Here is a 12,902-nt window from a genome sequence, read left to right as displayed (position 1 = left end):
ACTCACTTTTGATTGGCAATCGATTTTGCTTGTCTTTAATAAATATTAGCAGGAGGGGTGGGAGCCAATCAGCTCAATCTGAATATGGGCTGGAAAAAACGAATCCATAGGCCTCATTACGACCCTGGCGCTCCCGGAATGAGCGGTGCCGGTACGGGACCGGCACCGCTCATTACGGGATGCCCTATTACGAGGTCCCCTTGCGGGACCCGCTCAGAACGTCCTTAGCGGGTCCCGCAAGGGAACCAGGGGGCTAATAACGGGCCCGTTATTACCTCCCTCCCCAATCCCCATGGGGGGCTCAATGGGAATGGGGATGGGTTTTTTCAGTGAGGAATTACCGGGTCCTCCAAGGTTGGAATGGCCCGGTAATTCCTCATTGAAGGAACCTGGACCTGGAACCCGGTATGGAGTCAGCCATGCCCTTAATAAGGGCATGGCTGCCTCCATACTCGTAATGAGGCCCCATGTCTGTTTCCTGAGAGAGCTGCTTACACTGGCTCGCGCTCTTCCCGCCCTCGTCCTGCCACACCCTTCAAGGGCTGTCCTTGGGGGCAGGGACGCCCGTGCAACCTCCTGTGGCACCATTAGCACCACACCAGCTAGTTGTGGGGGGAGTCTTTCAAGGTCTCCCCCAAGCAGGCATGGTGGGATAAGGCGCCCTATTGAAATTAAATGCTCCGCTCTCGGGAGCGGGTGCATAATGACAATGGGGCGCTGATGCTTTCACATCGGAACCTATTGGAAAATGTGGACCCCTCCCCTGCCCCCCCTCAATCCCTTTGCATGGCAAAAAGAAATGTTTGTTGCTGCCCGGGGCACTGCCTCCGCTAAAGGCCGACCCTGCGACCCCACCCCTGTCTCTAACGCTGTCCACCCTCATCGGTCTAATTTTACCATGTCTCCTCCAAACCTCACTGCAACTGGTTATGGGTCTACAAATCTGTGGAATAATCCCTTTTTAAAATAATGAACGAAACTTTATTGTTTATAAAAAATGACGATTTCACTTTTTCCTCTTTGTTCACTGATTTGAATGCTAGTTGCTATCGCCTTTCTTTTCCGACTTCAATTCGCGGAAAAACCTTGTTTCTCTTTGATCATATGCTGCCATCTAGTGGATTTTTAGTACATCACAACACAGAGAAAACTACAAGTTCTATATTTTCGGTCCTATGAACGTTCTTTCAACATGTTATTAATATAAATATACATGTTTTTGTGGGGGACGAGAGGGGGGCGAGAGACCCGCCTTCCACGATTCCAGGGGGCGCCCCCAACCTACTGCTTGCCATTTATAAAGTTTTTTCCTTAACTATCCTTCCAGACAACATTTTTCACTAACAATATTCTTTTTGTTTTCTGTTTTTTGACTTCAGTGTTTTATGTACCGTTAATATGACTAGATACCACGGCAACTCACCACCGACCCTGGCCTGCCATGAAAATGGAAGAAGGGTTCCATATCGAGCTCTGACATCCATGTATATGACTGCACTACCAGGTCTACAACAACTGGTCGCTCATTTACCATGGCTCATCATTTTACTCAACCATTGCTACTAGCACACCGGCCTTAATACAAAAAAGGTAGCGGGCGCCTCTCTCTAGAAAGAACATGGTATGTGCCACCTCCTCTCAGGATCACCGCCCCTCTTTTCCCCACATGTAAACAGCCTTCAGGCAATGCCGCTGCCTACTTGAAAACTACTCTCTCTGTGCCCCTCTCTAGAAAGAACATGGCATGATAACCTGTTCTGTGGTTTTTTCCAAGGAGTAATATCTATTTGCATACCAGTCTTTGTCCCGCCCAGAAGGGCAGTCCAGCACCGAAATGCCAGGCAAACCTCCTTTGAACAAGAGTGCCAACAGCAACCTCAGACACATGTTTCAGCCTAGTCGGTCCTCATCAGTGAGGTGGAGCTCTGCCTCTCTGAGCACAGTGAGCAAGGGGTCCACATCTGGGTTCCACCAGGTAACTTAGGGTGACCAACCCCAAGTTCCTTGCAAAAGTACAAAAAAGGTAGCAGGCGTTCCTCTCTAGAAAGAACATAATAGCACTAATACCCGTCTCTCAGGGTTATACAGGGTGGTAACAGCCAGGGCCAGACTCAATAGGCCCCAAAACACCTGCATATACTCAGTTATTATTGATTAAGTGTATCTGGGGCAGGTCAATGATCTCATGTGAGCCCTATCTTAAACTCTTCACTACCTCCAGTTTAAGATCCTAATTAGTCCAATGAAATTAGGCCTGAGTAAAAACACACTAAACATTGTTCTTTTTCATGAGTTTTATAGGGCTGAGGTTTTAGTCGCTATTCACAGCGTAATGGCATTTTGCAACTTTGTGCTAAAGCTACAAAGCTAAACATTTCGTTATTACAAATGAAAAATCCACGATGTCCTGAATGTCTCAATGTTTGGTCCTGGGCTTCAGTACCATATGACTGTAACCATATAATTCGTTTGTACCTAGCTATTTCAACAATAATGATTATCTTTAAAATTATCTCCAATGTAATTTAAACACTATATGTTGTGTTTCTCAACTGAACCTGGTGATTCTTCAAAAGCATTTTAAAGGTGAACATGGGGGTCCCTGAATAGATTGATTTGTGTAGCTACTTCTCAGCTTTAATTAATGTCTTGATGGGTGGCAAAAGTGATTCATCGGCTAGGCGAAGAAATAACTCGGTCTTGCTCTTTGTCTCCTTTGCACGTCCAAGTCTCCCCATCCCAGATTCCGCGGTGATCGCACAGCAGCAGTCGGAGTCCTTATTGGATGAAGTGGTGACCGAAGTCCTGACGGAGCTATCGATTGATGCCATCCGAACCACGCTCAAGGAGTTTGTGGATCAACACTTAATGAAGACTGCTGCTTATGACATCACCGAAGACCTAGTGCTGGAGACTGTGCCCCTCATGGCGCAGCAAGTTGTGAGTTCTCATTTTCAAATGGCAATTTAGCAAAGGCAATCATTCCCAACCGTGTCTGGAGGTGAAGAGCATGGGTATTTTAGCTCAAATGATTTTTGCAGCCATCTTTCTGTGCGCATATTAGCTATTGATATAGAAACTGTCGATCTGGTTCCATCATATCTGTCTGTTTTCGCCTTGACTTTTCATACTTCTTTTTTTCCCTTTATTTTGTTTTAAATGGAAAAGTGATAGTATTCCCGTGGTTTTCTTTTCTTTAACCCCTTTCTCTAACCACCAGCAATTTTTCTTTTCTATCTGTTTGATTGTTGGGTTGCTTTATTTGCATTTTTAGTTTCTCCTTTGAGTTACCTCACAATGAAAAGACACACATGAAAAGACATGACTTTGACTTTAAACCAATAACCAGACCTGCCACCATTTGTTCTCGGCTTCAAAAAGATAACATACTTAACTTGAGTGCAGCTCTGCATTCCACAGTGGCAACATTGTAAAACACTAATCAATTGATGACTTTTTTGGATCATGTGTTCATTATGATGCAAGTTGAAGGGGGATTATCATGCCTGCTGCACACACCTGTCTCAGAAGGGGGGATTCATCATTTGAAAAACATTGCTTCCATCCCTTGGCGATTACCCCAGTGTTGTAATTTGGGGGGAGAGGGAACCCTATTTGCATTTTTTCTTTGCAGCTATGATGGCCTGCCTCAGATTAAGGGTGTGCGTGTGCTTTCTTCTTAAAATTCTGCTGTATGAAAATAATTGTTGTTTCGTTAATTATTTTGTCACACTTCAGCAAAAAACATCTCTACTTGCAAGACGGGTACTATATTGAATGTGCATTGATTTATTGCGGATATCTGCAATATCCAAATTTTAGATGATTCGTTTTTTTAAAAGGTTTTCTCGCGAGGGGAGTTATGGTTAGCGCAAGAACGGAATGGATAAATAGAGTACTGGTAGTTGCGGCTAAACAAATATTAAAAGTCTGGAAATCAAGGAAAATCCCATGGTAGTTGATTGGCTGAATGATGTTCGCACCTTGTCTGACTATGAGAAGATAATGCTAAAGAAACAGAAGCGTGATGTCCGTTATCTTAGAATTTGGGGGTTCTTTTAATGAATTGTACAGCTAATGGTTATTGGCTGCATGCATTATTCCTAAATGTGATGGGGGCGGGGGGAGGGGTAATTGTGATTCTGTTTGATATTGTGTGTTGAATGTGTCGATCTTGTATTGTCTGATGTTGTTGGATGTTGAATACTACTGTAAGATGGGGATTTGTAGTAGTGTATTAAGGTTTTGAATTTGTGGATTTTTGTTATGTTAGGATAGGTTATTCAGTTATTATACGTATTTTGTAATTGGAATACATACCTCCGATGTAATGGATATGTACATGTCACCTTTCTTTTGTATGATTTATTTCCTAAATGATAAAGTGATAAAAAAAAAAAAGATTTTCTCGCAAAGGGATAATTACTTGGTGAATTAGCTCCAAAAGCACAAAACAAATGTGATGCCTCCGGTGTAACTATTGAAAATACAGGCATAGTGAACTTTTTGTATATTAGCCACATCTAGTGTTGTAGAAGTGGCCTACATCCATTCAGGAATAGCATCGTCCCTCACCAACCGCTGCTGTGCTTTAGGATGCGGTTGTGTTTAATGAATACTTGATAGTGAACACCTGTGCAAGATTGTGTACTATTTTTTTAAAGTCCTTGATAGATGTTCTGTTATGTTCTGACAAAATCTTAGCACACAAACCACCTGCTGTCAACATACTAACACACTTTTTGGCTGTTCATTACAAGTATCATGACATTTAAGGGGCGTGGGGCAATAACCCCATAAACGGCTCCCAATAATGTACCTGCAGTGGTGGTGATTTCATTTTTTCGAACTGGATAGATCAAGCATTACCTTGTACTACCTAGCTATTCTCTGTGAGTGAGTTCCTAATGATTCCATGACATATTCACAATCTCAGTCCAAACAACGAAAGACCCACCATGGTTCTCCCAGGCCTAGGACTTACAGCTGCATCTGGAGATCAAGCCTGGCAGAGCAGGTCACCAGCTACAACCCCCACCGCTGCCTCCAGCTTAAATGTACATGAAACAAAAATGCATTGTGCAGAGGTGTTCACTCACCTCTCCCATGCTTTCCGATCGGCGCGCATCCTCATTGACCACCGTGACAATTCTCAATTCTTCATTGCCTTAGCATGTTTGAAAAATATATCTGAAAGTACAATGGGGACATCAATGTCATTCTTTCTGTGAGACACAGTAAGTAGATCTGATCTGTTCACGTACCAAGCTCTCTTGGCCTCCCTCTGAACTACTCTGGTTGGGGATCCCTCTGATTTCTATGGATCTGGCTTGATAAATATTATTGGTATGGTTGTATTGTTGGTGCGAAAATTGGCAATGCTGCATATTGCCGTTCTGTGCCTGTGAATGTTGACTCTGATGGTGAGGAGTAATATTACATGGTCTGCGGTAGCAGCCGTGTAGTTATGGTTAAGTTCTTCAACTCATAGAGCACTTTTTGAACGGTTTATATCTTTGCCCACCCCGTCCCCCAGACGGATCCTCAACTAACATAGCAAAAAGAAGTACATGGTCCACTTGTAATCATTTTGGGAAGTTTTGTGTGGTTTTGTCCAGTGGGGGCAAAGTTATAGGGGGGATCCCAACATTTTTGAAATCCTCATAGACACAATGGAAAAAGAATGTTGCTCTTGTCTACAGCCCAAAACGCTGGACAGATTTTCACTAAATTTGCACAAGGTGTGGCGGGTTGGTCCCAAAAGCATTCTTTTGCAAATTTGTTGTAAATCCATCCAGATGTTATTTTAAAAAATGGCCAAAAATTAGGTCAAACAATATTAATGGTATCTGGGTCCGGTATGTAGACTCACTTCCTGATTCGGAGTCCGCGGACACCTCTGGACCAATGGCTTGGTGTCCGCGGACATCAATGACACACACAGTGATTGGATGCTGAAAAATGTGAGATGCGTCATATTTTTTTAAAGGGCCACCATATTGGATCTGCAGACAGCCGCAGTTGTCCGCGGAAAACATGGTGAGCAAAAAGTCTGGAAACACATTTGGGGTTATTTGGTGACCGAAAGAGGGCATGGAAAGGGTCGGGCAGTACAAAAAAGTTGATAGGGAGCTGTTTTTATAGGTGAATAAAAGCGTTGCAGGTGCTGCTGAGTCCGCGGCCATTTTGACTGTTTGCGGACTATATTGGAAGTGAGTCTTGTGTTTTGAAGGTGTATTTTACATATTTGTTATATGGTTTAATTCTATTATGGTGGTTGTGGCCAATATAGGTAGAAGGGCTGCCCTGTGTGACTGTGTCTGCGGACTACCGTGGTGTCCGTGGACCCGCATGTGCCAATCAAGTCTTTTAAGGATGTCTGTCATGGAAAGAGGACATTGGGGGACTAGCCAGTCAGGTTTTGTGGGCCATGAGGAGGAGGTGAAGTGTACAGGAGTACAGTGTAGCAAGTGTTTTCTTTATTGAGTGCAGTGAAGATGGCCATGACAATGGCTATGAAGACACAGAGTGTGTGGATGGTGGGAGATTCTTGTATCCATTCATGAAAGGTTTATAATGAATCTCGTGGCATCTCTGCTAAGATTGGATTGGATGAAGTGGAAGTTTTGTGGTATGCAGATTGTTGCTTAAACTGGGTAACCTGATTACCATTCTGTGAGAGCATGGCACACTTTAAACATCCATATATTATTATTGTGCATTGTGGAGGCAGCAATTTGGGCTATGTAATTGCAGGATTTTTGCATTTCCCCGTGAAGGGTATTTACAGAAGTCTAATGGAACTGTTTCCAGCCTCGAAGATTATTTTTTCTGAAATCTATCAAAGACAGATATGGAGACACCCAAACTTGTTTTGTCCTCAAATGGAAGAAGCTAGATAGCAGGTGTTTATATATTTTTTTAAATATGCTTTAGGAATGGCAACTTTTGACAATGAAAATATTAAGATGGGCGACGTAAATATTTTTCAAGTAGAGATGGAGTGCATTTGACTGATGTAGGAAATCAGATTTTTCTTTTGAATATCCAAACTGTACATAAACAATTTTTGTTAATTCATGAAATATATTGTATTTTTTTAGTAGTTCTAGTAAAATAAAAACAGAAACAAAATTAGAAGCAGTTTTTGTGAAAGTTAGAAAGTTCAGAAGAACATTTGTTAGTTCAGCATATAAAACCCCACATTTTTTTAAAAAAATGTTTCTTTTAAGAGCCACAATTGTTGAACGAAAAACAAGTGAATTGATTTTAATTCCCCCACCCCATTCCTGGAATTTTCCACATGTCCACGGACTACAGTATTGTCTGTGGACTATGTAGCCTGCAAAAGGTCCTTTGATTTTTATTTTTAGTTCTATTTTTTTAACTATGAAAGTTGGCTCCCAAAGGAACACTTTTTTGTTTGTTTTTTGTTAAAAATGTTTTGTCTTTCTGGCTTTTATATTTTTTGGGGATTTTTTTTTTGTAGGTCAGGCGAGGAGGCAAGGTGGGGGAGGGAAGTGGCAACAACCACAGATACGGAGGGGCAGGTGGACAGGGGAAGATGTTGGGCTGCCTTAAATCTAAGGTAGGTGGCATTGTTTCTCATTCTCCTTGACCGTGGCCTTGAAAACATCCAACTGCTCCCCCCCGCAGAGCGGTGTCGCAGTACAGAGTATTGTGACCATCAAAAGGTAAGGGTCAGCAGCATCTGTATAGCCTGCGAGGCAGAAGGTCGGATCATCAGTTCCACAGGAGCACCCTGTGTGGTGGCAGGAGCGGTTGAGAAAGATGAGGTAGTGGAAAACAGCCTATTTCTCCCTGAGAAAGGAATACACTTTCTCCGAGCACCAGGGTGGTTGGAGCGAGTGTGGCGTCCGATGGAGGTGGCCCCAAAAGAGAACTGCCCAGGTTGTCCATGACTGAGTATGACCTTGCACTCAATGCATTCAACCATTGAAGCCCGAGCGTTCTTAAAGGACCGCCACACCAATGACTCTCTCTGGGTGCTAGAGGTAGGAACTTCCTCTACCTCATCTTCCTGGTCCTCATCATCTTCCTCTGCATCATCACGTCTGTTCCGCTGTCTAGGCCCTCCATGTGGCAGGGATGGTGGTGATGGCCCCTGGGAAGGTGGGATGGCCATGACAGAGGCCATTCTTAAACTCCTGGAAGTCTCCTGGAAGTAGCTCTCAAAAAATGCTCTCTCCTGGTCTGCCAGATTGAGAATGACTAAACGTAATGGGTGAGTCCCTTAAGAGGAACCGTCCGCAGAGTCTGCGACTGTCTGTGGACTATCGAGTGGAACATAGGCCTTGAAAAGTTGTAAAAAGTTGACAGATCATTTAAGAATAGGTCTAGGACCTCTGGAAGGATACATTTTCACCTTGAAACATCATAGATTGGCCGGAAATGCAGTTTCAAACCGTCCACAGTCACGGACACTGTCTACAGACACTTCAGCATGCTGCACGGGCATGTCACATGATGATGTCCGTGGAGTTTCCGCGACGTCGGCTCATATCCACGGACATCGGCAGGTGGGAGATGCTGGGTGCATGCGCAGGAATGTCCGCAAACGGGCACGTTTTCTGTAGACTAATTAAAAGTGCATCATGCGAGACCGCACATGCTCGAACACAGTGTAATGTTCGCAGATGGCCGTTTGGTGAACCGACACCATGTACAGTTGTATAGTCCACAGACAATTAATTGGGGTTTAAAATAAAAATAAAAAAATAACATAGAGTGATATGCAAGATAATTATAGTACAACAAATATATATCTATGAAATGGATGGGGTTTCGGAATGGGGTACATACATGGGTGAGTTTGGAATTTTAATCAAGTCATCATCTGGGTAGGGAAGGAGCGAAGTTTCATTAAACCGTCTTTGATTTATGTTTTGTGAAATTGATTGGGGTGATTGCTGGGGGTAAGGAGGACAGGTGCAAGCTGGACAGTGATAATCAACTTTTCTAATAAAATAATTTTTAACATAATTTAAAAGTTCTTTAAAGTGATTGCTAAGTTCATCCAATTTTGAAGGCAAGATCATTATTCCATTCTGTACAGTTGGGGTTTGGGATTGTATTTCCGATTGTTGGGATTCTGCATAATTAATCTGTGGTGTAGTTTCTTCATGTAAACTATGTACTATAAGAAAAGAAGACATTGGGCCTCATTACGAGTCCGGCGGTAACCAGGCGGTAAAACCGCCTGGTTACCGCCGGACTCGTATTACCATTCCGCCTCCGTGATTCCCGGAAATACCGGGGCATTGCAACCCCGGTTTTCCGGGAATCACGGAGGCGGAATGGTGTTAATCCCCATTCCCATTGAGTCCTATAGGGGAACATGGAAACACCAGCAGCATCTCGTAATGCTGCTGGTGTTTCCTCGTCCGCCTGCAGGCGGGCGGTGTTAAACCCGCCAGGTCAGACCTGGCGGGAACATCACCTCCCGCCTGCAGGAGTCGGGATCAGGCGGTCCGGAAACAAGGGTGGCGGCGGGTTTACCGCCACCGTTATTTCTGGACCGCCTGAGTTATAATGAGGCACATTATTACTTCGATGAGCTCTCAATAAATTACATTATTTGTTTATATTGAAAGATGTATTGTTTACTATTTGAGATATCATCTTCACTCATTTCTTCTTTGGGAAAGCTTTCTTCTAGCCACTCAAGTGTTTTTGCCATTTCTGTCAAAATAAGAAATGGTGATATTTGCTTATGAGAAATGTTTATATAATGAATGGTAATAATATCATTGGTTAAGTTGCTTAACTTATAGAAAGAGTACTTTTTGGGCAGTTTATAACTTTGGTGCCGTTCGACGAAGGATCACTGAACTTTGCAAAGAGGCACATGCTGATTGGAAGTTTGAAAACATGTGGTGCATCACAATTTTAGAAACAATCACCATATTGCATGGGTGGATCACAGCCTTTGTCAGCGGACAGTGCCATTAGGAAAAGAAGTCTGGAAAATATATTTTGGGTTATTTTGTGGACGAAAGAGGGCCTGGAAAGGTGGGGGAGTGGACACAATTTGTTATAGAGCTATTTTTATAGTTGAAAAAAGGCTGTATAGGTGCTGCTGTTAATTGTTCTGTCCGCGCACGTTATTGGGATTGTGGGGCGGGGGTCTGGGTGAGTCTTGTTGTTTGAAGGTTTATTCTGCATACTTGTTATATGGTTTAATTCTATTGTAGTAGTTTGGTCACTGGCCACATACACTAGAGTAATATGTGTATAGATATTATAGGTACTATAGGGGCAGTATTCTGTGTTTGTAATATGGTGTAATTATATAATTGAAGTGTATATGGTATTTATGAACATAGTACAATTGAGGATAGTGATCTTCGATCTCTCCTCCGCCTTTTACACGGTCAACCATTCTATCCTCACTGAACAGCTACATGATAACCTTTGGCATCACGGACCAGGTACTGGACTGGCTGACCTGTTTCTTCACTAACTGCTCTTCCCAGCTGCAACTGGACTGTTTCTCCTCCACCACTCACTAACTGCCCTTCTGAGCTGCAACTGGGCCGTTCTCCCCCACCACCTCAATCTCTACCTGTAGAGTCCCCCAGGGTTCGATCCTGTCGCTGTGGCTCTTCAATATTTCGTCCTTCTGGCTCACCTTGTCTCCTTCTGTCATTTCCAGTGTTATGCTGGTGACCCACAGCTTTCCTTGAAACTTCCCTCTTCTACCTTCTCCTCTCCATCTTTCATCCCCTATTGTCTAACTGCCATCCAGGCATTGTGTATGGCTAACGATATCTGTCCCAATTCAAGTAAGACAGAGATCCTTCTTATTGGGAAACCTGTGCCCTGTTTCCCTCCTACCCTCTGGCTGCCCTCCTTGGGCCCTTTATCCTCACCAGCCTGTGAGGCCAAAAACTTTGGGGTCATCTTTGACTCCTCTGTCTCCTTCACTCCTTATATCTTGGATCTTGTCAAGAAGGCCCACCTTCAGCTCCACCTCCTTATAGGCATTCTACCTTTCATCACCTTCCCCCAGAAGCTCAGTGTCTCTAGAGCTCTGGTCCTCTCTAGACTGGACTACTGTAACAGTCTCTTCTTCAACCTCCCCCTGTCGTCCTACACCCCCTTCAGCTAATCCAGAATAGGGCTGCAAGACTTATCCTTGGCCTCACGCCCAAGGATCGTATCTCTGGACCCCTAATATCTCTTCACTGGCACCTGGTGGCTTCAAGGATGGAATTGAAGACCCTCTGTATCATCAACTAGGCTTTATGGGGCCTGGGACCACGCTATCTCCAACTTTCTCTCTCAAATTGCTCCCCTGCTAGAGCCCTCCCATCCTCTAACTCCAATTCTCTGCTTGTCAAATACTTCTCCAAATAGAGAGCAGGAGGCAGGTCTCTCTCTTCGGCTATTTCCTCTCTTAGGATCCGTCTCCCTGTACCTCTCAGACTTCACATTTCTTAAAACTTTGATTTTCTCTTCTTCTTTCCCCCTCTCCCTTCCCTGCTAACTCATTCCACTGCCACTGAGACTGGTGGCCTGGTCACACATGAACATCAGAGGTTCCACGCCCTATACCTAGTCAACACCAGTACCCTATGCCTCCTTCAGCATTACCCTTGTGGGCCTACCGCCTGGTGGCTGTGCACCCCACCCTTGGGACTCCTCTTCCCCAGCACCTAGCCAGTGGCCTCACACCTTGGCGTCCCTTGGCACTTTCCTTCCAGGCTCCCATCAGCACTTGCCCATCCCTACTCCCCCTTCCATTCATGCACTTCTCTCGCCGTACAATGCATATGTGCGTTTATAGCAGCATTGTGTACAATTTATGTAAGGGAAATGCAGATGCAAAAGATGTCTAGAACATTGTTAAGTGGCAGCTGGTGTGTGAAAGTTTAACATACTGATAGCGTTACATGTAGAGTTTTTGGAAGTGATTGGTGGATGGATCTGTGACTGTTTGAAAGTAGGCATTGAGTGAGTGTTCAAACATAAAAGTAAAACGTGTAGAAGGGTTGTCCTGTGCAATGGTGTGCACGTGCCATCTGGGTCTTTTAATGATGCCTGGTCTGGAAAGGGGACTGCAGAGACTGCGGATAGAAATAAAGGTCCATGGATTGTGCTACTTATTGTATGCTAGAGAAAAGTATTTGTGACAGAACATTGTTCTGTCCTTTTTTCTTTTTCTCTAGTATACTATTGTCCATTACTTCCATTAGCATAAACCAAAATTCTTATGGAAATGTAGGAGAATCTTATTGCGTCTAACTACTTTATTGAAAAATGTAAAGCAGATGGAATCTATAGGATTATTATTTTTTTGTTCTATTTTTTAACTGTGAAAGGTGGCTCCAAAAGGAACATTTTTTGTTGGTGTTTTTTGATTTAGTATTTGTTTTGCAGGAGATGCCAGGAAGTAAGGTATGGGAGGGAAATGGGGGCAGGGGCACAACCACAGATACGAAGGGGCAGGTGGACAGGGGAAGATGTTGGGCATGCCTTAAATCTAAGGTATGGGGCAGTGTTTCTCATGCTCCTTGATTACAGCCTCAAAAGCACTTTAAAACTGCTCTCCCCTGCAGAGTGTTGTGTTGCCTTGGAAAGATGTGGATCAACAGCCTCTTTTATGGCTTGCAATGTAGCTGGTGGGATCTTCTGCCCCACAAGAGTAGCCTGTTTGGTGGCAGTAGTGGTTGAGCACGATGACGTAGAGGAAGACTTCATACTACTTCCTGAGAAAGAAACAACGTACTCAGAGCACCTGGGTGGTGTGGACGCATGTGGCGGCACATGGAGGTGGTAAAAAACAGTACTGCATGGTTTATCCGCGATTGAGCATGATTCCACACTCAATGCATTCAACATGGGTAGCCCGAGCCTTTGGTACCCCTCATACGGTCGTA

The 12,902-nt window shown here is 43.9% G+C and overlaps 1 protein-coding gene across 1 annotated transcript in view; it reads left to right on the top strand.

The window, feature by feature from the left end:
- Positions 1–12,902, top strand: part of LOC138487766 (uncharacterized) — a 263,072-nt gene that overhangs the window by 169,172 nt on the left and 80,998 nt on the right. Inside the window, exon 8 of the mRNA XM_069614315.1 lies at positions 2,730–2,940. Within this exon, the coding sequence (XP_069470416.1) occupies positions 2,730–2,940 (211 nt within the window). The remainder of the gene's footprint in view (positions 1–2,729; positions 2,941–12,902) is intronic.

The sequence above is a fragment of the Ambystoma mexicanum genome, chromosome 9, assembly GCF_040938575.1.
Source record: "Ambystoma mexicanum isolate Mex_15411 chromosome 9, UKY_AmexF1_1, whole genome shotgun sequence".
NCBI classification, from domain to species: Eukaryota; Metazoa; Chordata; class Amphibia; order Caudata; family Ambystomatidae; genus Ambystoma; species Ambystoma mexicanum.
This window is presented reverse-complemented; position numbering and strand designations above follow the sequence as displayed.